At 47.1% G+C, this 26,713-nt stretch overlaps 12 protein-coding genes across 12 annotated transcripts; 7 read left to right on the top strand and 5 right to left on the bottom strand.

The window, feature by feature from the left end:
- Positions 1-330: 330 nt before the first annotated feature.
- On the top strand, positions 331-3,673 carry N7478_011277 (putative PHD finger domain protein; the record flags this gene model as incomplete). Its single annotated transcript, XM_056927491.1, has 2 exons — positions 331-2,717; positions 2,794-3,673. The coding sequence occupies 2 exons, from the start codon at positions 331-333 to the stop codon at positions 3,671-3,673; spliced, it is 3,267 nt and encodes a 1,088-aa protein (XP_056774539.1).
- A 660-nt stretch (positions 3,674-4,333) lies between these two features.
- On the top strand, positions 4,334-5,655 carry N7478_011276 (RNA recognition motif domain-containing protein; the record flags this gene model as incomplete). Its single annotated transcript, XM_056927490.1, has 4 exons — positions 4,334-4,370; positions 4,430-4,583; positions 4,649-5,004; positions 5,069-5,655. 4 exons carry the CDS (start codon positions 4,334-4,336, stop codon positions 5,653-5,655), a joined length of 1,134 nt encoding a protein of 377 aa, XP_056774538.1.
- Positions 5,656-7,098: 1,443 nt separating this feature from the next.
- Positions 7,099-7,759, bottom strand: N7478_011275 (DPY30/SDC1 family protein; the record flags this gene model as incomplete). The annotated part of the gene is made up of 3 exons (XM_056927489.1): positions 7,099-7,186; positions 7,252-7,493; positions 7,745-7,759. 3 exons carry the CDS (start codon positions 7,757-7,759, stop codon positions 7,099-7,101), a joined length of 345 nt encoding a protein of 114 aa, XP_056774537.1.
- A 287-nt stretch (positions 7,760-8,046) lies between these two features.
- On the top strand, positions 8,047-10,506 carry N7478_011274 (fanconi-associated nuclease 1; the record flags this gene model as incomplete). Its single annotated transcript, XM_056927488.1, has 3 exons — positions 8,047-8,501; positions 8,552-9,935; positions 9,997-10,506. The coding sequence occupies 3 exons, from the start codon at positions 8,047-8,049 to the stop codon at positions 10,504-10,506; spliced, it is 2,349 nt and encodes a 782-aa protein (XP_056774536.1).
- Positions 10,507-10,859: 353 nt separating this feature from the next.
- On the bottom strand, positions 10,860-11,720 carry N7478_011273 (40S ribosomal protein uS15; the record flags this gene model as incomplete). The annotated part of the gene is made up of 4 exons (XM_056927487.1): positions 10,860-11,033; positions 11,109-11,155; positions 11,378-11,410; positions 11,519-11,720. The coding sequence occupies 4 exons, from the start codon at positions 11,718-11,720 to the stop codon at positions 10,860-10,862; spliced, it is 456 nt and encodes a 151-aa protein (XP_056774535.1).
- A 761-nt stretch (positions 11,721-12,481) lies between these two features.
- On the bottom strand, positions 12,482-13,845 carry N7478_011272 (8-oxoguanine glycosylase OGG1; the record flags this gene model as incomplete). The annotated part of the gene is made up of 2 exons (XM_056927486.1): positions 12,482-12,906; positions 12,960-13,845. 2 exons carry the CDS (start codon positions 13,843-13,845, stop codon positions 12,482-12,484), a joined length of 1,311 nt encoding a protein of 436 aa, XP_056774534.1.
- A 244-nt stretch (positions 13,846-14,089) lies between these two features.
- On the top strand, positions 14,090-15,997 carry N7478_011271 (splicing factor u2af large subunit; the record flags this gene model as incomplete). Its single annotated transcript, XM_056927485.1, has 4 exons — positions 14,090-14,117; positions 14,166-14,191; positions 14,240-15,445; positions 15,503-15,997. The coding sequence occupies 4 exons, from the start codon at positions 14,090-14,092 to the stop codon at positions 15,995-15,997; spliced, it is 1,755 nt and encodes a 584-aa protein (XP_056774533.1).
- A 471-nt stretch (positions 15,998-16,468) lies between these two features.
- Positions 16,469-18,189, bottom strand: N7478_011270 (putative cellobiose dehydrogenase; the record flags this gene model as incomplete). The annotated part of the gene is made up of 2 exons (XM_056927484.1): positions 16,469-16,576; positions 16,654-18,189. The coding sequence occupies 2 exons, from the start codon at positions 18,187-18,189 to the stop codon at positions 16,469-16,471; spliced, it is 1,644 nt and encodes a 547-aa protein (XP_056774532.1).
- A 931-nt stretch (positions 18,190-19,120) lies between these two features.
- Positions 19,121-19,756, bottom strand: N7478_011269 (uncharacterized protein; the record flags this gene model as incomplete). Its single annotated transcript, XM_056927483.1, has 1 exon — positions 19,121-19,756. The coding sequence occupies one exon, from the start codon at positions 19,754-19,756 to the stop codon at positions 19,121-19,123; it is 636 nt and encodes a 211-aa protein (XP_056774531.1).
- An 837-nt stretch (positions 19,757-20,593) lies between these two features.
- Positions 20,594-21,040, top strand: N7478_011268 (uncharacterized protein; the record flags this gene model as incomplete). The annotated part of the gene is made up of 2 exons (XM_056927482.1): positions 20,594-20,683; positions 20,789-21,040. The coding sequence occupies 2 exons, from the start codon at positions 20,594-20,596 to the stop codon at positions 21,038-21,040; spliced, it is 342 nt and encodes a 113-aa protein (XP_056774530.1).
- Positions 21,041-21,443: 403 nt separating this feature from the next.
- N7478_011267 (Zn(II)2Cys6 transcription factor) lies at positions 21,444-21,901 on the top strand (the record flags this gene model as incomplete). Its single annotated transcript, XM_056927481.1, has 2 exons — positions 21,444-21,490; positions 21,541-21,901. 2 exons carry the CDS (start codon positions 21,444-21,446, stop codon positions 21,899-21,901), a joined length of 408 nt encoding a protein of 135 aa, XP_056774529.1.
- A 2,854-nt stretch (positions 21,902-24,755) lies between these two features.
- On the top strand, positions 24,756-26,270 carry N7478_011266 (uncharacterized protein; the record flags this gene model as incomplete). Its single annotated transcript, XM_056927480.1, has 5 exons — positions 24,756-24,887; positions 24,958-25,219; positions 25,273-25,464; positions 25,516-25,904; positions 26,208-26,270. 5 exons carry the CDS (start codon positions 24,756-24,758, stop codon positions 26,268-26,270), a joined length of 1,038 nt encoding a protein of 345 aa, XP_056774528.1.
- Positions 26,271-26,713: the final 443 nt, after the last annotated feature.

Raw genomic sequence — 26,713 nt, 5'->3', positions numbered from 1 at the left:
ATCATCACCCATTTTACTGCCGGGCGGGTTTTGGAACGGTCAACTAAGTGTGGCTACGCTTCGCTCCGCCAACAAACAACTTAGAAAGAAGTCAGACTTAGTTGCTTTCAAAACCAAGTGGTATACATCTCGTATACTGCATTATTGTCTTTTTACTTTCCTTTGAATAATTTGAATTTTAACTCTTTGTAATACCGCAATATTTGATGGCGGCTTAAGCAAACCTTCCCCTGAACGTGACCGAACTTATCGATCGATTGCCAAACAACCCAAACCCGGTGCCGATCCACAATCGGAAAGCTGCCTCAGGCGCATGGGGAGATGGCGCCCATGTCCAAGCATTCTACTATCTCAGGCAGACCAAGACCACCACGTTCCACACCAAAGAAACCTCTGAAATCCTCACACACAGTCAATCCTTCCTCGGAAGGTCCTTCTTTGAAGAAGCGCAAATACATTCCTGGTGGCCCTGGGGGAGGTGGACGATTCATAGAAGTTGAACCCGGGGAGATCACGTCCCCGGAACAAAAAACAAACTCACATCGACGACACTCCTCAAGCGCGCGCGGTCGCCCACTACGCGACATGGACCACTCTCTCAATGCCCCTCTTCCACCCCCTCCCGTCCCGACAACACCGCCGTCAGTGACGCGTCCGCGACGAGACAAAAGCCAGAACCGAGGCCGCTTTACCTCTTCAACGGCTGCTGCGCTTGCGCTACAACAAGGTGATGGCTACAAGCCCCGAGAAGAGAGAGGATGGGAAGAGTTCCATCCTGATTTGGACATTGATGGCAAACTCGCTGTCTTCACATCCGGGGAAGTGGACACGGTCGATCCAGCTGCCAACGCCTTGACTCTTGAAGCGTTGACTGCGAGCGCTATGCAGGATGGCTCAGGAAGTCCAATGCTAGCTTCGCCTGACATTGCCTCACCAGTTCCGTTCAAGCGTAGACCTGGGCGCCCCCCACGTCGCCCAGAAGCGATTCTAAATGCTCTCCTCGCGCAGCAAGGGCCAAAGGTGATTCCACCTCCAGGTCCAAATCCTCGAGAAAAGTTGACGCTACCCAAACCGTCATTCAGATTGCAAGATCCCTTCACTTTTTACGAACAGCGGGGCGTTGGGCAACAAAACTACGTCGATCGAACTATGGCCAGTGTTGGATACCAGGAAAGCGACCTGTTCCTTCGCCACGACCGACGCTTTATTCGCATGACAGAAGGCGCCCAAGAAGACGATATGGACGTGATCCAGCCTGCTGTGGCAGAGGGCGATGTCAATGCGACAAGCGGTCGAGTAGAATATGATATGGACGAACAAGATGAGAAATGGCTTGAAGATTACAATACCAAGCGAAGGGAAGACCAACTCGAGCCTATTAAACCCGCAATTTTTGAAATTACTATGACCAAAATCGAAAAAGAATGGCACGCGCTGGAAAAGCGGATCCCCAAACCAAATCCTAAACCTCCACAAACACAGCGCCCTCGATCCAGTTCTGCAGCAGCAGTCAATGGAGAGACTGCCGGGCCCGGGGAAGAGCAAGATAGCAAGTGTGCCATTTGCGATGACGGGGATTGCGAAAACTCCAATGCCATTGTCTTCTGCGACGGCTGTGACCTTGCTGTCCACCAAGAGTGCTATGGTGTTCCATTCATCCCAGAGGGTCAGTGGCTTTGTCGGAAATGTCAGCTGCTAGGACGCGGCGACACAAATTGTATTTTCTGTCCTAACACCGAGGGCGCTTTCAAACAAACTACGTCTTCAAAGTGGGCGCACCTTTTGTGTTCTATCTGGATTCCTGAAGTTTCAATCGGCAATCCATCTCTGATGGAGCCCGTTACCGATGTTGAAAAAGTACCTCGCAGTCGATGGAAGTTGCTTTGTTATATATGCAAACAGAAAATGGGTTCCTCGATCCAATGCAGTAATAAAAACTGCTTTGTTGCCTTTCACGTTTCGTGTGCGCGCCGAGCCCAGCTGTATCTGAAAATGAAGATCGGCCATGGACTTATGGACTCGCATCTTCTCAAAGCCTTTTGCGACAAACATGTGCCACCTGATTGGCGGTTGGAACATGGCACCGATGCTGCAACGGCGGATGCAATAGAATATTATCGCAACACTATGCAAAACCGAAGATGGGGTGACAGCCAGGCGGCGGCATTGTCGTTAGGTCCGGCACACGCTGATGAAACAGAAGAACTTCCTCATACTCCTCGCATCACTTTGACTGTTGGTGGTAACAAGCGCAAACGTGCTCCACCACGAACTATTTGGAAGCTGCCTTCAGGTGCTCCAGTCATCCCACAGGTTTTGTTAGCCTCGATTGTGGCATGCCTTGGGCGATTCACTGTTCGCGGGCGCAAGCAATATGCAGAAGATGCGTGCAAATACTGGACACTCAAGCGTGAGGCACGCCGTGGAGCTGCGTTGCTGAAGAGGCTCCAACTTCAGCTTGAGACGTTCTCCTCTATGGAGATGACTCGGCGAGACTATGTAGCGATGGGTGTCACCGGACATAAGCGCTTGTCGCGTCGCATTGAGTTTGGCGAGCATCTCTACAAGGATCTCGATCGCTTGAGGATGTTATGTGATGAAGTGAAAAATCGCGAGAGGGAGAAGCTCAAAGATGCTGAGATGCTACGGAACATTGTCGACATGGTCTATTTTCCAGTATTTCCCCTGCTATGGCCAATATTTGAGAAAGCTCAAGTGTAAGTCTTCACTGCCGTCTATACATTGCATACGTTTTTCGTTCAGGTTCAGAACTGTATACTAATTTTATTATAGCCTTGATGGAAAGGGTGTATTTGCAGCCGGGTTATTTTCTATTCGTAAACGCCTCGAAGAACGATTCTACCCATCCGTTGCATCATTTTCTGCTGATTTGGCGAGTCTTTTCACTACGGAGATTGGGGTGGGCCCCGCCGGTGATACCGCAGAGTTACAAGCACAGATTAGTGGTCGTGCTCCAGAACTCAGTCTAGAACAACGCGAAAAGCGAAAGCTAGCCAAACGGATCATCAAATCTATCCAGCCTGCCTTGGAAGACGCGATTCGCAACGAAAGCGAGCTGAATCGTAAGCCATATGAAAAGGAGTTGAAGGAGCTCGACGCAATTCTTGATCACAGTGTGATGTCGCGCCGTGGTGATTCTATTGAACTTGATGACCATGATCTTGAGACGAGCTCGGGCGATGATATCAAGCCCGACGTTATGGAGGGTGTTGAGGAGACAGGGAAAGTCGCAGATACATCCACCCTTGACCCTCAGAGTGGCGCTAAAGCTACTTTTACCAAGGAACTCGCGACTAGCGCCGAAGGAGTTCCATTTATAGAACAAGGACCACCCGAGATCAAGCCAAACATTAATATTGCATATAAGCGACACCCTACTCCAGTCTTGACTGAGGAGGATCAACAGCTTCCTTTAGCATTGGGCGGTATTCAATGGTACATGCAACCCTTTGATCCCATTGGAACCACCATCCATGAAGAGCGTTGGACTGGTCGAGATGTGATGCGCGGCATGAGTGAAGAGCTGAGTGAACTGGACGAGGATGAACTCCAAGACCTTGTAGATGATGAGAACCCATCTGCGAATACCTCTTCTGATATAGGCATGGGCCAACTACAGAAGGTCCGGCGGACTCGTCGTTTGCGAGGATAGGTGTCTCCAAGTTTATTTTATTTTATCTGCATATGATTGTCTCATGAGCAACGGGCGCAGGCAGGAGTTTTGTCACTTTAATTTAATCCACTGGAGGGAATTTTTGTTTTTCTTGAGTGTTGAGGTAACAGGATAGTTAATAGCTACAGATATAGTCATGGGACTCAAAAATCATGTTTCATAGAAATACCTATACGATAAGATATATACTATTAAGTATCCCTGTTGGGCAGATTTCAAGGGGTTAGATCCATGGATATATGCAGTATAGTATTGCATGCATTTCTAGTAGAATATGCAGACTGCCTTACTGCCTTGCCACTTTGCTGCCTTGCTTCGTTGTCCAACTGGGAGTAAGCACTAGGTAGTATATGACTGGTATTCCATTATTTGTTAGCAACTTTTCCCAATTTTGTTTCTTTTTTTAACTTCTTTCTCTCTTTGTTCCTGTCCTTTCTAATTTCTTTCCCATATTTCCTCCACTTCTGTTATTTCTTTTCTCCATTTCTTTGTGTTCATAGAGTAACATTGACAAAGCTGCACTCGGGGGTGTTGTTCCCTTCCGGAGTCCTTAGCGCCCGCTCTTATTCTTATCAGCTCTGATTTCTCATCTCTTCTTTCCTTCCTCCTTCATCAACCGTTTTCTGTCCTTCCAACATCATGGCTGACTACGACAACGATAACGGCCGTTACGCCGGTATGTGAATTAGATCGACCAGACTATCCCAACTTTTCCGAATTGACCCCTTTGTGCAGACGAGCCCCGGTACGACCGTGACCGCAGTGCTTCGCCTCGCGATGAGCCTCGAAGCGACCGCGGCGGCGACCGCGGTGATCGTAATGACCGCGACGAACGTGGTGACCGCGACCGAGCCCGCAGCCGCTCTCCCAACGGTCGCTCTGATGAACGGTATGTCCTAATTATTTCTTTCACGATACAAATAAAACGAATCCAGTCGCTGATGAAAAATGAAGTCCTATGCCCAAGCGCAACGCTGCGGCCCAGGATGAGGTTGATGAGGAAGGAGCTCTCAACTCAGGCTCCAACCTTTTCGTTACCGGCATTCACCCACGTCTGACCGAGTCAGACATCACGCGTCTCTTTGAGAAATATGGTGATGTGGAGAACTGCTCTATCATGACTGATCCCCATACCAAGGAGTCTCGCGGCTTCGGCTTCGTCAACATGGGCGCTGGTGAGCAGGCTGATGCTGCGAAGGAGGGTTTGCAAGGTGAAGTCATCGAAGGTCGCACTTTGAGCATTGAGAAGGCTCGCCGTAGCCGTCCTCGTATTCCCACCCCTGGCAAATACTTTGGCCCCCCCAAGCGTGGTATGTATTCTCACCCTTTCTATGCATTTATGTTCTGAGACTCATGATCTTTCTTCCCTTCTAGATGGCCGTGGTGGACCTCCTCGCCGTGAACGCTACGATGAACGCCGTGGTCCTGGCGGCGGCGGTGGTAACTGGCGTCGCCGTGATGACGATTACTACCGTTACGGTCGTTACGACTCTTACAATGATCGCCGTGGTGGTGGTGGTGGTGGTGGTGACTATGGCCGCGAATCATATGGCCGTGGCGGCGGCGGCGGCGGTGACTACCGCTCTCGTGACTATGCTGACCGTGACTACCGTCGTGGTTCCCGGGATGATTACGGCTACCGCGGAGGCGGCAGTGCTGGTGGTCCCGACCGCTACAATGATCGCTACAGCCGTGATGATCGTCGCGGTGGCGATGATCGTCGTGCAGGTGGTGGTGATGAGCCTCGCAGCGGAGGCGGCGGCGGCGGTGGCAGTGGTGGTGCTGGTGGTAGTGGTTACTACGACCGTGACGCCAACCCTTCTTCCTACGACGCAGCTCCTCCCCGTGAAGGCGGCAGCGGCGGCGGCGGCGGCCGTGATGCCTATGCTGGCGGTGGTGGCAGTGGTGGTGGTCGATCCTATGAGGGCCGCGGTGGCGAGGAGCGCTACGGCAGCAGGTAATGTAATCCTCCTTCGAAAAGCAGGAGTTGTCAAATTCTAGCACCTGTCTCCCTTCATGGCTGAATGCTCTACTGCCCCGTTCTCTTACTTATGCCCCCCTTCCCTATCACCCTTCCTTTCCATTTTTTCCTATTTCTCTTTCTGAAATTGTTTTAATGCGGGATTTTTTCGACGGGCTACGGGCGTCGTCTTGTGTTATTCTGTGTTTTTACGCCTGCGTGTCTGCTTTTGCCCATTGCTTTTTTTCCCTACGTCACGTTTCAAACCGATAATCGGAGCGCCATCGGCCTTCTGCGACCGACTCGGCAACTATTCTCGATCATTCTTGTCGTCATCTCTGGGTCACTAGATGATGGGCCTCTTTTTTATCTGTTCGCAACGCAAAAATTCGGGGAACTCTAGCGGCAAGGAGAAAACAAATATCGCTGTAATTCGGTTGTCTCTTGGGGTCAGCACTTTCGATCAAACTGTTCGCCTTATGCACACCAATACTCCAGTAACGGATTCGATTGTATTCGACCAATTTTAATGTCGCCCTCTATTTCCTTCCTTTCACCTTTCACCTTCTTCACGCCCCAGTCCGTCAAGGCCGTTCGTCTTCGTGCTTGTAGTGTTCGCCAATGTCAAAAAAAAAAGACCTGCAAAGCGAATTAATGTCCGATAATATATGAATCTTGGGAGATCGCACCACTGCTAGACGTCCTCGCAAAGGTAAGAGGCTTCCACGAATTTAACTGTGGTTTATATGGAAATTCGGAACTGGCATCTACGGAGACCCTCCCTTGTTCTCGTTGTCTTAGCCCACTCGGCTCCAAGATTACCCTGTGTGATTTGCTACGAACTCTCATCGCCTGCCTGTTGGAACTAGTTTCACAGACTGGTCTCCAGCCCTGATGTTCTGCTTACTTGCCCTTCCCCCTAGGAACAGTGATCCTTTCCGATACCAAATTTAGCGATACATAAAAGCAACCTTTTCGTTCCTTGTCCAATTTTCCGACTTATGATCACCTCAGGCCTGAAAGACATGGATCAACCCAGTGCCCTGTACAAGCCTGATCGTCTTTCTTTACTAACAAATGTATAAATTAAATACAAAACTCATAGACAGGATGAACGTGTGGCCTTGGGCCTCCATGCATGTGTACCTACTCCCTTGCTAGGTACGTATCCACCCATGGATATGTACCTACAGCCCTCTGAAACACGAATATTCATTTATACCTGATTCATTTTGGGGGTATCCCAATATTGAAAGCCCTGTGTAACACTAGAAACATGATAAAAACCGTAGTTGAATATATAGGTGGACTCGATATCTATACACACGTTCAAGAGTCCACCTGGTCGTAGGAGCCCTCAACACTTCGTGGACATGTCGGCTCATTGTTATCGTCAAAACCAAAAAAACGCCATAAAACAAACCTCCAAGGCCTCAATAACCGTCTACTCAGTATCTTTCTTCGCATCACTCTCGAGCTCATTGCTCTTTTGGATCAAGAATTCTCCAAGCACACGCAATGGATTTACCGGCCTAGACACAGTAAGCCCCATAATTAGCCGTAATGTCCTAAACCCAAGTCGCAATTGTCCACTCACTGATCTTTTGCCACGGACTTCATCCCTTCCAACAAATGCGGTACAATATTCTCATTCAGATACACACGAGCAGGCGCACCGCCGGGTCGAACCTGCGCCGCCGCAGCACTCGAAAGGTCCGCGATCGGGGTATTAGCGCCATTGGTGTCGCCCATGGTGGAGTTGGGATTCGAAACTCTGGGAGCTTGTCCGGCGTTGACGGGAGCGCCGAATTGGGGTTGATCCGTCGGAGCGGAGGGAGGCTGCGTAGAGAAGAAGATGAGATATGGAAATGGAGGATTGCGTGATATTGTATATATGTATCGTCCGAAGGGAAGAAAGGTAAAGCAAGCAAGCAATCAAGGAATTAAGCAAAAAAGTTCGGGGTTTGTCTCCGGATCAAGGTTGCGCAGAGCGGAGGAGCTGTGGAGCTTCCAGAAGCTCCCGAGGTGATGGGCAATGGTTGAAATCTAGAAATCTAAATATCAGGATTGGGGTTGGAGGTCTCTCTTACCATGTTATCAGTCATTGTGAAGTGAGTGGTTATGTATGGATAATGGAAGTCTTTTTTTTTTTGACTTCCTCTCTCTCCTCATTTCCCCTCATCGCTTCTTTTTGTTTAAGTGAGATTTAGTTCGCAGATGCAAACATGACAAACTCAACATATCCAGATCGGGCAAGATTGGTAATATCGCACGTGATGTCGTGTTATTCTCGAGTCTGAAGGCTTGAGTACTTACGCGCTCGCGAGAGAGTCAAACATTAATTGATGATTGGTTGGAGCAATTGCATTGAAATCCATGGCTTGGTCACAGAATGTCTTTGTTACATTATTGGGAGACTAAACGCCCTGTTAAGCGCAGAAAGACGGATGACAGCAATATTGAGCTCGATAGTAATGCCAGTGAGACGCGGCCACCGAGTCCCAGTGTCTCATCGGTGACAGGTGAAACACCCGTTGTTAATGAGCCTGAACTCCCGCCAAGGAGTAGCCAGACAGATCTCGAGATATCATTACCGGCTATTCAAACGGATGAACAGGCTATTCAAGAATACGAGGAATCCCAAGCTACGAGAGAAGATGAACCAGAGCCAGGCTTGCATGACAGGTTACGAGATGGGAGTTGGAAGAAGGGCAAAAGTTCCATTTATGTTGATGCATTCAATCTAGCACTTGAGACGGTGTTGGATGAGGAGTTCCACCTCTTCAATGAGGGCGAGATGGAAGTATTCACGCAATGGAAAGAACTCTCTTACGAGTCACAATATTTGTATGAGACCCCAGCCAAATCTCCCAGTATACCAAAGTTAATAATATTAGATATGTGCGACTATTTCTTCGCAAAACTTCCGCCTGGCATCGTGTCAATCGATTGGGTTATTATTCAGATATATCTGACTTGGCAGCTGTAGCTGCCGATCTCCAACGCGATAGAACACTGCCAAAATCCGAAGACCCAGATGCCGATAAATTTGACCTTGGAGAGATGTTTCGATTTGCAGATGGAACACAAGAAATTGTTACATTAGAAGAGGCATCTTCGCTATTATTGCTTGATGAGCTGAAAGGCTTCGCTCGTGGAGTCAAGGCACAAGGCAAAAATAAAAAAGAGCTGCTGGCAGCTCTTTGTGAAACCAGCCAAACACAAACAGGATTAGGATTCAAGAAGGAATTACACAGAAGCCAATCCGAGAATAGAGAGGGTCATTTTTTACAGAAGATCCTAGATTACACAGGTGACTGTATCCGGCTTTCTTCAGGGCCTCGTGCACTTTTTGAGCGTGTGCACTTGGTCTTTTACAGGTCAACTGAGTGGACTGAGAAGTCACTGACAACGATCATTCTCGCAAAGATTTCACGAAGAAATTTCCCTGAGTATATCGTTTCTCGATCAAACTCCATTTTCCCATCCAGATCAGCGCTTTTAGAATTCGAAACAGCCATCCGAACTCAATATGACATTGACAACATCCTGGAGTTCAACGGCCCACCAACTCCAGACTCATTACAGGCTATCATTGACCATGCAACCAAAGTATACCCCAGGTGGCAAGAACTAGTTCAAGAAGAGCAAAAGAAGGAGGACTCTATTTACGAAAGTGGGGAGGGCGCCTACCTTCGTCGATTCTCGCCAGCATGGGTCTATACACGCATCATCCACAAGAGCCTGCAACCTCTTGGCCGATTCAAGGAACATAAGCGCGAGCATGACTTGATTACGGAACTTCTCGAGCAGCGACTATTCCACGCTGCCCGTCGTGGTGCATGGTATCAGCGTAAAGCGTTACTAGAAGAACACTATATGTGGGCATTGATGCCTTCAGAGGGTCGAAACGAAGAGAAGCAGCGTAAACTCTGGAAACGGGTAGCACTGCGGACTTGCGAGGAGGGACTAGAAGATCCTCTTTCACATTTGATTTATCATTATGATCTTCAGAAACGGATTACGAAGCTTGAAAAGGCTCTCAGGATCGTCAAGCGGGAGCAGCATGATTTTGGCCATGTGATGTTGGGCAAGCCTGTTGAACGAACAATTGAGGGGATCCGTATAGATCGGGATGAACCCGTGAAGAAAGGAAAAGCTACAATATGGATTGATGAGAGGGAGGGTGGTGAGTGTAGGGTGGAAAGTATGTGCCTGAGCTGGTATCGTGATCATGGCTGGAAGGGGTATCACTCTGAAGGAGGGATTGTCCGCACGCTGGTGAGTATATACGTGCTCAAAACGATGCTTGGGTAAAATCTAACAAATTCTCGATGATTAGTTTGGATATCTCTTCTATGATATTCTTTTTACCTATGTTCCGAATGTCTTCCAGACACCCTTTCAGACCTGCCCTCTCGATCTACATACAGATGTCTTCTATCCATCGCGGGCATCAGAGATCAATCATCGACTGGTCGAAATCACAAATGGCGACGCAAAACGAATCATTCGGGATATTCATACCCGCGAAGCAGCTGCCCAGCCTTGTGCCATTGGCATCGACTGGTCGTTCGAGCTAGATGATCTGATAGAGATTGTACAGTGTTTCCGAGGTGAAGCTCTAGCCACAATTTGCAAAGTTATGGCGCAAGAATATCAACAGCGTGGTGGTGGTATTCCTGATCTATTTCTTTGGAACGTTGAGACAGGGAAAGTCATGTTCTCCGAAGTGAAATCGGAGAATGATCGTTTGAGTGATACCCAGCGATTATGGATCCATATTCTCCTCTCAGCAGGAGTTCAGGTTGAGCTATGCAATGCTGTTGCGAAAGAGGTGAGGATGGATTGATCAATCATATGTACAAACCTATCCATGAACGAGACATGTCCTGATTGATTCCATGCAATGTAAGAAACCATTTGGGTGACGTGAATATTTGAAGACCCATGTACATCCACCCAAAAATATACGAGTTAAAAGCGACATGTGAATGTCTACTATGTCTAAGAATTTCAACTACAAGTTACGAATGACCAAAAATGAAAGTAGTTAAAGAGGCATGAAAGGGGTATAACTCGTAATAGTTCTTCTTTTTTATCTGGCGTATCTAGCCCATGAAAGTAAAAGCCTGGGCACAACCCAGTATTCTCCTTCACGACCACAATCCTCCAAGACCACAAACCACAACACCGTGAAGGCGCTTATGCGACAAGGGTGGAGGCAGTGGCGCTCTCGTAGCGCCAGGTGGGGGGCAGGACACCGACGGTCTTGTAGTAACGGGACAGACGGTGGATACGGGACTCGATCAGAATGAGGCGGAACTTGGAGTCCTTGTCCTTGCGGTTACGCTCAAGGTGCTTGCGGACAGCGACGGCCTAGAAATTACATTGATTAGAACGATCACCCGGGAAAGGCTTTACGTAAAGAGCAAAAGGGTGAAGATGGCATACCTTCTTGATCAGGAAGTAAAGGTCCTCGGGGAGCTCGGGGGCGAGGCCTGTATTCCAAAAATCTCTCTGTCAGTTATATTCTAACCAAGCAGAGGCTTAGCTGCTGGTGCATTTTCTGCAACCAGAGTATGTTTATATGGAGAGTGATGGAGCCGTTGCAGGTCATGACACCGAAGAAAATTTCTTTCTCAAAGTATCATTTCCATACAATTACATCCAAGCACTTCATCCGATTGAGGCGATAAGGGATCGTGTGAGGGGAGTCGTACCGCTGGACTTCAAGATACGGAGGATCTTGTTACCTATAGCGCGAAGAAAAGTTAGCGACCGTCTCCCTTATTCGGATTCTCACGAAATCGCAGTCGAAGTCGAAATCCGCTTCAAACACTCTCATATCCAGAAATGCATACCAGTGACAATCTTGACCTGGGCAACACCGTGGCTGTCACGGAGGACAACACCGATCTGCGAAGGGGTAGCACCCTTCTTGGCGAGCTTGCAGATGTGGTCGACAACCTGGTCGGGGGTGGTCTTGAGCCAGGCGGGGGCGGTGCGAGAGTAGGGAATGGCGGAGGACGCAATGCCCTTGCCCTTGGAGTGAAGGCGACCCATTGTTGCTGAAGTGTCCGGCGGAGGGAATCTGGTCGGAGGTTGTCGAGGTTGGATAGTAAAAAGATCGAAGTCTTGTTGAGTGGAGATAATGAGAATTGGGACGGGCGTTGTGTGGGTCACGTGCTTCGCTTATTTCGGTGGAATTTTCTCTTCGACTTCAGTTCCGCCTTCCCTATTTAATGGGTCCATCCAAGCTTGCTTGATCACCACTTCAAGTTTTTGATTTCTTGACTTTTATGATGGTCCATTAGTCTTGAGTGAGGCTAAAATTGCGCCTCCGATTACATTCACCGGCACAAATATCGCCATTGACTATATTAATTATCTCAGGTCAGTTTTGAATTTTTCTCTCTACCCATCAACACCACCCCTTTTGCATGATGAAACACACATTTATTACTTTTTTCTGGTACCTCTTATGTCAGAATCCGCGTCTTCGGACGCGGCCTCGATGATCTAACTGGACTTCTGATTACATTCAATACCTTTCAATTGATTATCAATACATGGAGAAACTGTTGTACTGACTATTCTCTAGATTTCTTTTTTAGCATTATTATGAAAAGCCAACTATTTTAGTATAAATGAAATGAACGTGATATCTTTATTCTTTGACCTCTTGTCTATGAATTGTCTTTCTGCTCGTGGCTATAATTTTACATGATCCATGGTTGTCCATGTTGTTTGTAGTGTATAGTGTACAATATGCCTTTTGTAGGCCGTAGTATGGTTCCCCATCAATGAACAAACAGTAGAATTCCTCAGCGCCGGATTCTCTTGGACATCCTTCGGGTTTCCGTCATTTGCGAAGCATGCACGACCCCATCTGAACTCTCCTTCCGTTTCTTGCCTCGCTCCTGTTTAACGACTGGCTTACTGTCGATTTCTTCGAGCTTCACATCAATATCCTCCTGCTTCGGGGCAGTGATAGCAACCGTCGCAGTAACCTCTGTTTTAATCTCGACTTTGGAGTCCTCTTCTTTCACCTTAACATCAACCTTCTTTGTCGCCGCTAGCCGGTCTGCGAAAGACCTCAAGTCTGCTGTGAAGAGCACACTATGTGCCCACCCGGCTTCCTGACCCCAGAGCTTTCGAAAGTGGTTAGCTATAGCATCATAAGTTGCTTTTGTCAATGACTTATGCGACCCCTTCCCGAAGCGGTAGTCACGCTGTGCAATTTGCCATACTATGGACGAGGTTAGATCATGTGTAACGCTTGAACATTTTCGAGAAACTCACCATGTGTGTCAACAGGCACGGATTCACGCCATCCTAAGCCCATTAAGCATACGCAGTCTGCCACTTTGGGTCCGACGCCTTGTAGTTCAAGTAGGCTCTCATGGGCATCTCGGTAACCTTGTCTTCCCTCAGGCTTCATCTCATCGCCAGGTTTCGCTTCCACGCCAAAGGGGGGCGATTCAGGGTTACAGAGGTTGTCCAACCACCCCTTCTCTCGCTCTTTAGACACCATAAGGGCCGTTTGGTAGAGATACTTGGCTCGATATCCAAATCCCAAGCTGCGAAGATTGCCTTCTACATCTTTACCAGCCAATGCTTCTGGCGTGGGGAAGTCGTGATAAGAGCGACCTTCAACTGTAGCCACGAAGGGACCGTAATTGAGACATAGTTTCTCAACCATTTGGGAAATGCGCGAAATATTGTTGTTGCTGCTGCAAATGAACGATACCAATGCTTCCCACGCATCTTGACGTAATATTCGGATCCCTGTGAATTGGGCAGCCTTCTTCTTGAAATTAGAATCCTGCGCAGACCATTGCGTATATAGATAATTCAAGTTTGAAGAGAGATTGAGGTAATGTTTGATGATACGTAAAGTATGGTCATCTTTGTTATCGGCAATTTCTGTATCTGACTGCGCTCGCGAAGGAATTTCTGAGGCCGGCGGTGTGGGTAGAGAGGCAGACTGGGATTGATAGGTACGGTAGTAAAGCGTACTTAAATCTTGTTTCAAAGAAATCAAGCGCCCGTATAGTACGCATCGCCATTCTTCTTTTTCTGGGAGATTATGCCATCTGAAATTGGGGGTTAGTGTTGTTGATGAACAAATGCTTGTTGTTGTACTAACCGAAAGGATTGGCCACAACGAAGTGTTGTATTGATACATAGCTCTGACAAGCTGACCGGCAGCTTACGCCATTCTGAAAAAGCCATCGCAGTGTAGAGTTTCCAAGGTTCTTTGTTGTAACTTGATTGAATCCTTAATTCGATAGGACGATAAGAAAGCCGATTCTGCCATAATCAGTTTGAAAGGAAGGCGGTACCACTAACACCGCCCAATGCAGGAGCTTCCACTTTTCCCCTTCGTTTGATGCCAGCAAAGAGAGCTCTCCCAACTCCACAAGCTCACCATGAACGGCGACACATATTCATCCAGAGGTATTTAACAATCCAATCGCGTTTTGCGAATGAAACTAACAATTGCAGATTCTGGCCGTCCCCGTGACTATTACGTAAGTTCCAGCTACAAAAGTGGCCTGAATGCGACTAATTCATCCCAGCGCGACGAGCGGCGTGAGCGGGACCGAGGAGAGAGACCAGAGAGACCAGAGAGACCAGAAAGACCAGAAAGGCCAGAGAGACCAGAGAGACCAGACAGACCAGACAGACCAGAGAGAGCAGAGAGAGGAGAGCGACGTCGATCGCGATCTCCTCATTTCGGCTCTCGGGGCTCTCGCCGCGAACCCGAAGCCAATTCGTACTCTTCCAGTCGTGACTACCGCGCTCGTGAACGCGAAGACCGCTACACCAACCGCAGAGATGATCGGGAATGGGATCGCGGAGATCGTGGCGATCGTGCCGACCGTGGAGGTGGAGGCGACCGCGGTGATCGCCGCCGCCGAGACTTCGACGACCGACCTCGACGAGACTTGTTTGAGGATCGACCTCGCCGTGGAGGAGGTGAACGTGGAGGTGACAGGGAGCGTAATGACCGTGGAGACCGCGGAGACCGTGGTGAAAGAAAGGAGCGCAAGAGATCTGCAACACCACCGCGGAGGAAGGAGCCTACGCCGGACCTGACAGATGTGCCTTCTATCTTGGAGCGCAAGCGTCGTCTGACTCAATGGGATATTAAGCCACCGGGCTATGAGAATGTCACTGCTGAACAGGCCAAGTTGTCTGGCATGTTCCCTCTGCCTGGAGCGCCCCGGCAACAACCAGTGGACCCAAGTCGCCTGCAGGCGCTCGTCAACCAGCCTGCTGGCGCGGCGGAGAACACTGCTCTTCGACCTTCCAACTCCCGCCAATCCAAGCGTCTCTTCGTCTACAATATCCCTGCTAGCGCCAATCAGGATTCTATTATGTCGTTCTTCAACTTGCAGTTGAATGGTCTGAACGTTATTCACAGCGTTGATCCCTGCATCTCCGCCCAAGTTGCTGAAGATCAAACATTTGCTCTTTTGGAGTTCAAGACCCCTACCGATGCGACAGTTGCCCTGGCCTTCGATGGTATCACTATGGCAGACAGCGGTGACAAGGGTCTCGAAGTTCGACGACCCAAAGATTACATCGTTCCAAATGGAAGCGCAGACCAGGAATATCAGGAGGGAGTGCTCCTGAATGAGGTGCCGGATTCACCAAACAAGATTTGTGTCTCCAATATTCCAGCCTATATCCCCGAGGAGCCAGTTACAATGCTGCTTAAGTCATTCGGTGAACTTAAGTCATTTGTTCTGGTCAAGGACGCATCGACCGAAGAATCACGGGTAAGTATACGTCTAGACTTATTCTCATCTGAACTTTATCACTAACTAATCTTTTAGGGAATTGCTTTCTGCGAATATGTTGACCCGGCTGCCACTCCTATCGCTGTGGAGGGTCTGAACGGCATGGAACTCGGTGACCGTCACCTCAAGGTTGCTCGCGCTAGTATTGGAACAACCCAAGCGTCTGGCCTTGACATGGGTGTTAACGCCATGTCGATGTTTGCTAAGACAACCTCTCAGGACATGGAGGCGGGTCGTGTGCTGCAACTTTTGAACATGGTTACTGTCGATGAACTTCTCGACAACGAGGACTACGAGGAAATTTTGGAGGACGTCACGGAAGAGTGCAACAAATACGGAAGAGTCTTGGGCTTGAAAATTCCTCGACCCACTGGTCGTCAGACCTCCGGTGTTGGTAAGATTTTCGTCAAGTTTGAAAACCCGCAATCGGCAACCGATGCGCTTAAGGCACTCGCTGGCCGCAAATTTTCGGATCGTACGGTCGTTGTCTCTTACTTTGGTGAAGAAAATTTCGATGTTGACGCTTGGTGATTTGGGAGCGGGTTATCGATTCTAGTATTGTTTTCTTGATTTCCCTTTTTGCTTCCAAGGTTTCTGCGGCACGAGTCCAAATGTATCATAGCAGTTAGGTCCATATTTACTTGGTCACGATGGCTTTATTCTTCTCATTAATCACAGTAATCATTGCTTGGTGTTAGTGAAGACTCTCAATAGTCAACGATACTAGGATGAATTGAGTTAGTTGCCCTAAATGTGTGAGACTTTTTTTGGATTGCCCTTGTCATAGTATCTATAAGCCCCTGAGAAGCTTCATCTTTGCTCTATCCATAATTTAACCCATCCTTTCGTGTTTCAATTTGAACAATTTGTTCTCTTCGGAAGATGGACTACATTTTCGGATGTTACGGGGCATGGAATTGTATAAGAAATATTTGAATATGCAGGGGGAAGTAAGTATGTACACCTCTAAACAAGAAAACAGTAATGTATATTCTTTATCATTTATTCTTGGGCAAGAATGCGGGCAGCGGCGGCCTCGGCGATGACCATGATAGTGGTCTGAATGTTGCCAGTGGGGAGGTCAGGGTGGATGCTGCCGTCAACGATGAACTAGAAAGAAGAATATTTTGTTAGTATTGAAGTATTGAAGTATTGTGATAATTGTATATCATTTCTGGGAAGCTTACCAGGTTGTCCATGCCGTAGACCTTGGTGTTGATGTCAACGACGGAAGAACCGCCCTTGCGGCCATCGTCGGTACCCATCTTGGCGGTAGAAGTGTAGTGCATACCAGGGGACAGAGTGGAGATGATAGAAGAGACGTTGGTGTAGGTCTCCAGCTCAAATCCAGAGTTGGGGGCATTGAAATCGTTAATGAGCGACTGGATGAATGATCTAGCAGCAACACGATCACCAGTAGTCTGCAGGTATGGAGACTTCTCAATGATAGTCTTCTGGTTCTTGTCGATACCCAGGACACCGGAGGAAGTAGCACCATGAGTCATGTAGGTGGTGATATCCAAGACAGAGTCAGCACTGGGGGCGCAGGAGCCCTGGTAGTAGCGAGTGGTGCCGTTGATCTCGTTGGAGGAGAAGAAGATCATTCGGTGCTTGCCTTGGGTCAAGAGGCCATCGGACTTGCGGTAAAGGCTGATATCCTTGGTATCGCTTCCGTTTAAGATGGAGTCGTAGTCGGGGATACCAAAGTCGCCGGAGGTCTGAGCCATGATGGTGAAGATGGGGTGATCTTTGAGACCAACACCAACAGGGAGGTTAATCCAATCGTGCTTGGGAGGAACCTCGATACCGCTCTTCTTTGCGGTCTCGATCTGGCGCTTGGGACCAATGCCAGAGTTGAATAGAACACGGGGAGTACCGAGGGCACCACCAGCCAGAACAACTTGGCCGTTGTGAGCAAGAGTCACAACTTCAGTCTTGCCGGAGGCAGTCTGCACTTCCACGCCGGTGACTTGGCTTCCTTCACGCACAAGACGGACAACTTTGGTGTTCAGGCTCAGAGAGAACTTACGGCTCTGCTGGGCAAGAGGCAAATAGGTACGGACGGGACCAGCACGGACCTGATCCTTGATGTTCCATGCTGGGTGGCTGTAAACCTGGTACTTTTCGTTGGGCTGGGTGATCATGTCAACGGCAGTCCAGCCAAGATTGCTGAAGAAGTTCGAGAGGGTAGAGTAGAGACCCTGATCGTAGCGCTTGCCATCGGCGGAGGGCAAGGTAGTACCGGGGTTGCGTTCGTAGAGTCTGTCAGCAGCAGGCTTGAGATCCTTCCATTTCCAACCCTCGGGCCAGTTGGTGTTGTCGTCGAAGTCATGCTCTGGAGGGTGCACGAAGACCATATAGTTGATAGTCACACCACCACCGAGCACACAGGCGGCATATCCTTCAGTATCACTGCACAGATATTCATCCCAAACATCGAGGGAACCAACATCAGCAGACAGACCAGGGAGGTCAATTGATGTCAGGGTGCGGTTCCAGGGGAGAGTCTCATTTGCGCCAGTTGCAACAGTAGGACCGGTACCTTGCTCGAGGAGGAGGACATTCTTGCCAGCCTCAACGAAGCGTTCTGCAGTAATAATACCAGCGGGACCACCACCAACAATGATGTAGTCGTACTCGCCATTCTTAAAGCTAGAAGCTGAAGCCAAGGCCCCAGCAGCAGCGAGGAGAGCCACTTGACTACTTACTCGAGGGAACCACATAGTTACAAAATTTGAAATAGAAAATTACGAGCCTAGAACATTGACAGGGGGTATGTCGATCTTTTAATAAACCCAACAAGCTTCTCGTACCTGCACCAAGTGGCCGTTTGATTAGATTTCTAAGCCGGGCACCGAGTATGCATATTGTGTCATATTTTCCTTAGTCTCATGTCCACCTTCCCTGTGTAGTTAGAGGATTGCTTACTGGAGGATTAGAGATGCTGAGGAAGCGGCTTGAAGAATGGATATGTGGATCCACCGAACGGATCTTCAGGGCATGACGCCGACAAGGATTATTAGTTGAGCACATTAAAACTCTGGAATGATTCCTTATAGAGACTAGCTTGGCTTGACAGACCGAGATTAACGTTTGATTCGTGTTTTATTGATATTTTCCAGGGCATTCGGCTCCACCGGCTTCCCGAGAGACCGAAAAGTTCTGTTTCATTTGCCTGTCGTGTGAGACCGAACCATGTTTCTGGTCCAGAAATATCCTATGAAATCAATGACAGCAGTGGAGAGACCATCTGAATAGGTAGGGATCGTTGGAATCAATTTCAAAGTTGATCGAGTTGATCAACGGGTGCTGTGCGTTATCTGATTGAAATCATCGCAGCCGAGATAGTCGCCGGCTCTTCGCTTAGCCGGACAAAGTTTGACCTACGTCTTTTATGTGTGCACGCCATAGTAAGCAGGCGTTTTAAATGAATACTAGTCTAATATATATGGTTGCAAGGTTACATTAACCATACATATTTGAGATATCTGAAAGATAAAAGAGGAAAAGAGGAAAAGAAGGAAGAGAGAGAAAAATGAAAGAAAAGAAAAAAAAGAGAGAGAAAAAGAGGCAAAGCAGAACAATGATTTCGTTGACTAAGAGCAGTTCATTAACTAGATATTTGATTCTCGATCATTACAGCGCCATAGTTTTTTAATACCCCCTTGATCCCCACGAACAGGACCTCGCTCTGGATTTGGAATATCCCACAGATTCATATCGCCCGACATGATCTCCTCCTTCCTCCCAAGTCCAAGTTGAGCCCATCGGATATGCTCCTATCATAATAAACTCAGTGAATGGCAGCTCCCCCAATAACTTCCTAGGGTCCTCTGATTCAATATAATGTGCATCGCCCGTCAGACATGTAGCGTCGCGAGTTGTTGCTGTATAAGGGTTGTAAATTTTGTGCGTTATCCCAGAGGGGATAACAAAAACGTCACAAACATTCGCCTGCATATGCAGACTGCCCTCCTCATTAGCCCCTCCGTAAGTGTGATTCCCTGAGTCATCGTCTAGGTCTCTGACACCCCAGCGAATTGCACCTGGCCCAGACAACACGGCCATAACTTCATGAGCTTGTCCGTGGTAGTGAGATCGTTGGTGGCTGCCATATCTAGTGACCCATTGTGGATCCCATCCATTGCTCTTGAAAGTGTCATATGCGAGAACAGGGTCGACTTTGCCACCTCGATGGAAACAGCCGTTGAAGTGTATGAGTGGCTTTGGGGAGTTTGGAATGAGCTTTGTTGGCTTAATATCGTAGATGATTGGCTCTGGTAGTTCCATTTTGAGGATGGAGAGGGTTGAAAAGGAGAGAAATTTTCTTTGAGAGGTGAAGACTGGTAAAGAATTCCTGTAATTAACACTAGAAGTAGAGAAGTCGGTTTTATAATTGAGGTAGATAAAAAATCAGGTTGTGATGTCTACATATGGCAACTTATCTCGGGTAAAGACCCCGGAATTTGATATTGGTATACCTCGGTACTTGCGTCTCACATATTGGACTTGAATTTGATCACTTTATCCTACAGGGTCGCCTAAGACATCCGGCTAAGAAGGAATCAATGCGAAAGCGTCTCAATGGATTCGTCACTCATTCTCCCCGGTACCCCGGAGCGTTATCAAAGGTGGGGGACGATCCAGTCCGGTGATAATATGGTGATCTTTCTTGTTATGTACTGATTTTAAGATCTAGCCAAAATGATAGTACGTTTCGTTATATGCTAGATAAAGGAATTTCAAAATTGCCACAACAATTAACATGGAAGGTTCTCCATGCATATCCTGTCGTGATTCGGTAACGATAGCCGGTTGACATCGGTATTGGTTACCGACATCAACTGACCAACAGGCTTACTAGATAGCAAACAATAATAACTAACCAATTTGGTGATATCAGTACGAACTGAGGACAGATACGCTCAAAGTAGCATTTATCGGTAGAGGGCTCTTGTATCGCGCGGCATAACCGAAAATGAATAATGAAACCGCTTTGCAACGGCGTTCTGTTAGCCACGAGTGCATCAGCGTTAAATTGGACATATTTCCAATGATTTTATGCCAATATTTGTAAAACGGGGTACAGTTCAGTTTCATTTCATTTTTACTCTTTAGCATCACACCATGACACAGACCACTACAAGTACTGCTGCCTACGCCAACCACTTTCCACAGGTAGTAAAGACCAATGGAATCTGGGACTGGCAACTTAAGGTGAACCAGCCATCTCTTCGATCGCATCAGCCCAAAACTGATTCCAAATTCTGAGTCTCTGAGCGCTGTATGGATCAGGCAAGACTGTTGAAAGTTAATTATAAGTCCTCGCCACCCGGCGCAACTCGGGAAGAGCAAAAGAGAGGTCGTATCACGGCACTGTGGCCAGGAAGTGGTGTTCATTGTGTTCGAGCCTTAAGCTCTGTTAGATGGGAGAACTTTGAGTTGCAGCCGTTTGACGGTAATGAGTTGGGTTGGCTCGGTAATGGATGGACTCTGGCAGAGAAGTATCCAAGTGATGATCTAGAATCTCTGACTTGGTACCTGAACGATACGAATATTCTCAAGTATCGGTGAGCGAAGTATGGCAGCCTTGGAATCGATTTTACCTTCGATATGGAATAGTAGTCATCTTGTAGGCAAATGAGAGTTTGATAGTATGACTTGAATAGTACACAGCCAAAACCATTTAATATCCAGGAAATAAACATTGTGATTCTGATCAAACTATTCTATATTCCCATTCTCACTAAGTTTGAGAATAAACAAATTCAATTCTTGACCTATTGTATAATAATTCTAAAGATAGTAATTATGATTCACGCCTAGAAATCGAGTATTCAATGCGGCGAAGGATCCCCCGCACCAATTTGGTCGTTGGCACAAATTTCCTCTATCCCTGTCTTCATAATTTACAACCAGTCAATATTCACAAGAGTCTCGATTTATCTGGAAAATATCTAAATTTGGGAGATCTACGATGAATTCCGGTGAAGATCGGAGAATAAGAAAACGAAGTCAGAACGCGTATGAAGGCTAGCCGTTTTTCTTCTCCCCAACTACTGATATCACTATAGTTGCATTCGTTGCCGACGACAGAAAAGCAAATGTGGGGGCAAACATCCCCGCGAGCCTTACAAGCGACGCAGAATCAGATGTGACTGTGAGGCTGAGGAGCCCAAGGTCTTTATCTCGAAAAGGCATGTCTCTGAGCTTGAGGACAAAATAGCTCTGCTGGAAGCCCAACTTGAATCTTCACCCGGGACTGCAAGAATTCGCTCTACGACGTCGCATTCAGTCTATGAGTACACGCAATATCAACAAGCTTCTGGTGAAGAAGATGGCGATGAGCAACACGAGGATGTCCAGATATGCGATACACTCTTGGCCTCTGGATATTTAACGCACGTCAAAAATAAAAAAAAGAACCCCATGTGAGTCATCGCTTGCTTGATCTAGTCAGTGAACCCTGTCACTCGGACTAAACTGGGGATCAGACCATTTAGGCCATTCGTCGAATTACTCATTCACCCAGCGCATTTAACGTCTTCTTCATTCTTGTCTGTCCTGCGATCCCTATCCTCCAAGTGATTGGCATCCATGTGGATCATATGATTTTGGATGGGATAGACATGAAATATCCGTGGAAAGAAAAATTGGAGGATTGCCATCCAAAGACCATGCTCTATATTTAATCAGCGCCGTCAAATTTCGAGCAGGGCAGATATATCATCTTTACGATGAAGAGATTTTTATGCCTCAACTTGATCAATTCTACATGAACCCAGCGGATAAATTATCTAACATGAAAATATGGTACATCCATTTCTTAGTTCTTCTTGCCTTCGGAAAGGCGTTTATCGTTTGCGATGCCGACGGAGGAAGACCGCCTGGGTCAGATCTATTCTTACGCGCTTTTAAATTATTCCCTGAAGCGACTTATTTAATTTCAGACTTTCTCACTGGTACGGAGATCCTTTGCTGTATGGCATCATACTACCAAGCCCTCGATGGAACAGTTGCTGCATACGAGAAGGTACATGCTGTGTTCCAAACAACTCACTGTTCAATGAACTTACAATGTTAGATTGGACAAGCCACGAGATCGGGCCTGACAATGGGAATGCACACTTGCATGCAGCCAGATAGCTTGAATGCAAATCCTCATTCAGCGTTGCCGAAAGGTTTGGTGGACAGTGGTCGTCTAAGATCGCCAGATATCGGGACTTCTAGGGCTACCTATACAAGTTCGAGATGACGATATGACGACTCCTTTCCTTCTCTTCCCTGACTCAGAACAGCATGCAGTGGCGTTCAACTCGAGCCCTCGTCCAGGTCGTGAGGAGTATGCTATCTACCTAATTGTTTCTATTATCTGAGTTGACATATCTTAGCTGTTTATTGTAGCGATATAAAACGCGACGTAAGCTTCGTTTCACGAACACAGGATGCTCTCCGCTTCGTGGCTATTGTGGCACATGGACTTGATACCTATTTTCCACTTCCTGACCATGCATCAGGTGATGGCATTTCGCCTATTTCTGGTCACCTGAATATACTCTACCATCAGGTACGGTATACACTCCTTCAACTTATACTTCTACTTACACAAATTCAGTGTATAGTAGTCACCACGAGACCTTTTTTGTCTGTAGTCCTGAAGAAATGGGTAAACGATCCAGAGGACAAGGTCTCATCTCTGCTCTGTGGTGATCCGATACGTCAAATCCTAGTTGTGGGAGTCGAGTCCGCAAAAAAGCTTAGCTCCATTCTTTGCTCTTTGAGAGATCAAGACCTCATATTGTGTCGATTAATTTGAAAAAAAAATAAATTATATTAATTGGTTTGCAGAAACCTTCTTACCCTTTGAGTTAGAGAGTGCCTTTTCAGCTGCTAGGGTCCTAGAAATCGCACTTACCCATTTCCCTTCTATATTCAACTATGACGCCTCACTTCATGACATAATCGAAGTTCTACAAGTTATGATATCAAAAGGGAAGGCCCCAGCAGCTGAGCGACTTTCTGAACTACAACGACTAAGACAAACGCTCGACGAAACAAGAGAATTATTCCTTGGCCCTCATCCACCTAGAACCGAAGCTAAGGACCTCACACCGGTTTACAGAGACGAAAATAACATTGATACCCAAATATCTCCCACCACGCACAATATACATGGCAGCTTAGCCTTACCTCTGGACTGGGGGGAGGGTCTGTCTTTTGGATGGTTTTACTCGGAGCCCCAAAATCCGAACGCCATTGCAGAGTCATTGAACTCCTAGGACTCAACAGATTGGTTTCCTATAATTTCTGATGAAGTCTTTCAGGATTTTCCACCCAAGAAACTCTATATTCTCCGCGGCTATTCAGATAATGCTTCCTAGCGACGAGTCTAGTGAGTTCTTACTCTACTACCTGTAACGGCTACAAATATATACTCTGTATTGGTGCCTTACAGGTAAAAACATTATTGGTAAAAACAGTATTGGTATTTGAAGAATTCCTCAACCTGAGATTGAACAGTTTATCAAAGGCGGCTATTTTTCATACAGATCATCAACTTGCCCCCGAACCTTCGGTGCCACTCCGTAACCGAAAATGTTCATTCTAAGCCTGGAAGATTTTAAAGACGCCATTTATTTTTATGGGGGTCAATGTAATAGGGGCGAACAAAAAAAAAGAAAAAAGAAAAAAAGAAAAACTTGGAGAACCCTTAGCGAAACTACTGTACGATCACAAAGCCACGGCAATCATTTTCGATGCTGATAGGCTCGCAACTTCCCCGATATGGGGCTACGGGACGGTCTAGTACGGTGGATACAAAAGATCCGACTTCGGAGATAGCAACAACGCGTTGGCTTGGGGGATCTGCAAACCCCAACCCCCAGTGGCAGTACCGCGACGGGTTCTCTATTCGAAATACTGTATGTTGTGCATCGATGAAGAATCTTCTATGCATCTTCACGATGTTGAGAAATGTGAGATGCAAGTAAGTGCTTTGAGTCTCCCGGGACGACAGATTCATTTTGTCTAAAAACAAAAAACCACTTGAATCATTCGAGTCTGATTCTGGCAATTCAACCGACATGCTTCAACAAAGTTGCTCCACTTATCGACTGCTCGGTCATTTTCCATAAAGTAATATATGGGGACAACCAGTGCACGGATGACTCAGGCTAGTGCACTACGGAATAACCATAATATTTCGCCTCTCGGTCGCCCACAATGGAAGTCTCTAAGCTGTCAATCTCATTCATTCAAAAATAACGGGTTGAACGTTGTAGCTGGGGACATGGCTGAGGAATTTGACCCCGAAAATATCACACCCACCCAATCGCAAGGGGAAAAGGTGTCCGGTGCGAAAATAATCGCGGAAGATGCTGTATTCGGTGAAATTCAAGAAGGCGGCGTCAACTACCGTGATGTGAGTCTTAAAAAAAAGAAAGAAGGAAAAGAAGAATTCGTTTCAAGTGGACTGGGCTGATTAAACTTAGGTGGGGTGGAAAGGAACGACTGCTCTTATGGTGAAAACCCAGCTCGGGCTAGGTGTTCTTTCAATTCCTCAAGTCTTCGATACTCTTGGAATGATACCGGGAATTATCATTGTCCTGGCAATTTCCGGAATAACAACCTGGTCAAATTGGATGGTCGGCATCTTCAAAGCTCGCCACCCCGAGGTATACGGTATCGATGATGTGGGGAGAATGCTATTTGGCCGTATTGGCTACGAAGTGATCGGCGCTGCATACGCATTATGTGAGTAATGAGAGTATCAAATCCCGGATATCTAGTTCTAACATTTTTTGAAGTTTGGACTTTTACATCTGGATCTGCTATGCTGAGCATCTCAATCGCTTTGAATGCCCTCTCTTCTCATGCAACCTGTACTGCTGTTTTTGTGGCCATCACTGCTATTATCGGGTTCATGTTCTCGAGTATACAGACGCTTGCCCGCATTAGTGGGCTTGCCTGGGTTGGTGCCACATGCATTGTTACTTCAGGTATGCCTTTTACTGAGACAATTTGTTGGTTCTTTTCTAAAAGTTTGCTAGTTTTTATCGTTACGGTCGCTGTCGGTACTCAAGGCCGTCCTCCCCCATCTGCGGGCGTTGGGGTCAAATCCGATTACAAATTATTTGGCAACCCAAGCTTTCTTGAAGCCATGACTGCCATATCCACGGTGTGTCTAAGCTATGCAGGAACGCCAGCGTTCTTCAACATTGTTGCTGAAATGCGCGACCCGAGACTCTACAACCGGTCGTTGGCAGTCTGTCAGACTATCATTACTGTCGTTTTCATAGTCGTTGGATCGGTGGTATACTATTACTGCGGATCCTACGTTTCATCCCCAGCCCTCGGTTCAGCTGGGCCAACAATCAAAAAAATCAGTTACGGCATTGCTTTGCCTGGCTTGTTGGTTTCAGAAATAGTTCTCCTCCATGTAAGTTGGAATTCTGACTTGAAATTTAATACATCTTTTTCACGGAGCTAACTTGGTGATAGTTGCCTGCTAAACACATTTTTGTCCGGATTCTTCGGGGGTCTCAGCATCTTACAAACCATACAGCAATCCATTGGATTACCTGGCTTGGTTGCACATTTTCGGTAGCCTTGGTTGCATATATTATTGCAAGTGGTATTCCAGTCTTCAGTGGTCTTGTATCGCTTGTTGGTGCGCTTCTAGCTACCTCCTTATGCTTTCAGCCCATGGGGTGCATGTGGTTGTATGACAACTGGAGCCCAGGAAGACGAGAGCGATCCTGGAGGTGGTGCTTCATGGTGGCTTGGTGTATTTTTGTTATTCTGATTGGTTGCTTTTTGACAATTGGGGGGACATATGGATCAATCGTGAGTATCAATAATTCGTACAAGGAGTCAGGAGGGTCCGCAGCATGGTCTTGTGCCAATAATGACAATTGAGTAAGTAATGGTGCACATTAAAACCAAGGTCACTTACAATACTTGAAAGACTCAGGAATATATCTATAGATCCTTTCAAATGTGAGATCATCAATTGTATTATCAAAATGACTGAAAATAAAAAGGGTACAAGAGTGATAACATAAATTTATCGATGATTATTAGAGAAAGAGATATGGATGATTAGCTTCGAGGTTCTCCCGATATTTTGGTGATAGGAAACCTTTCTGCACAGAAAGATGTACATGTACCCCCCTAAAGTTTGCTGAAAATTGACATACAAGGACCTAGTAAGTGACACTGTCATTGGATAGTCTTTGTTGATGAGGA

The sequence above is a fragment of the Penicillium angulare genome (assembly GCF_028827245.1).
Source record: "Penicillium angulare strain IBT 27051 chromosome Unknown utg000008l_segment0_segment0, whole genome shotgun sequence".
In the NCBI taxonomy this organism is placed as follows: Eukaryota; Fungi; Ascomycota; class Eurotiomycetes; order Eurotiales; family Aspergillaceae; genus Penicillium; species Penicillium angulare.
This window is presented reverse-complemented; position numbering and strand designations above follow the sequence as displayed.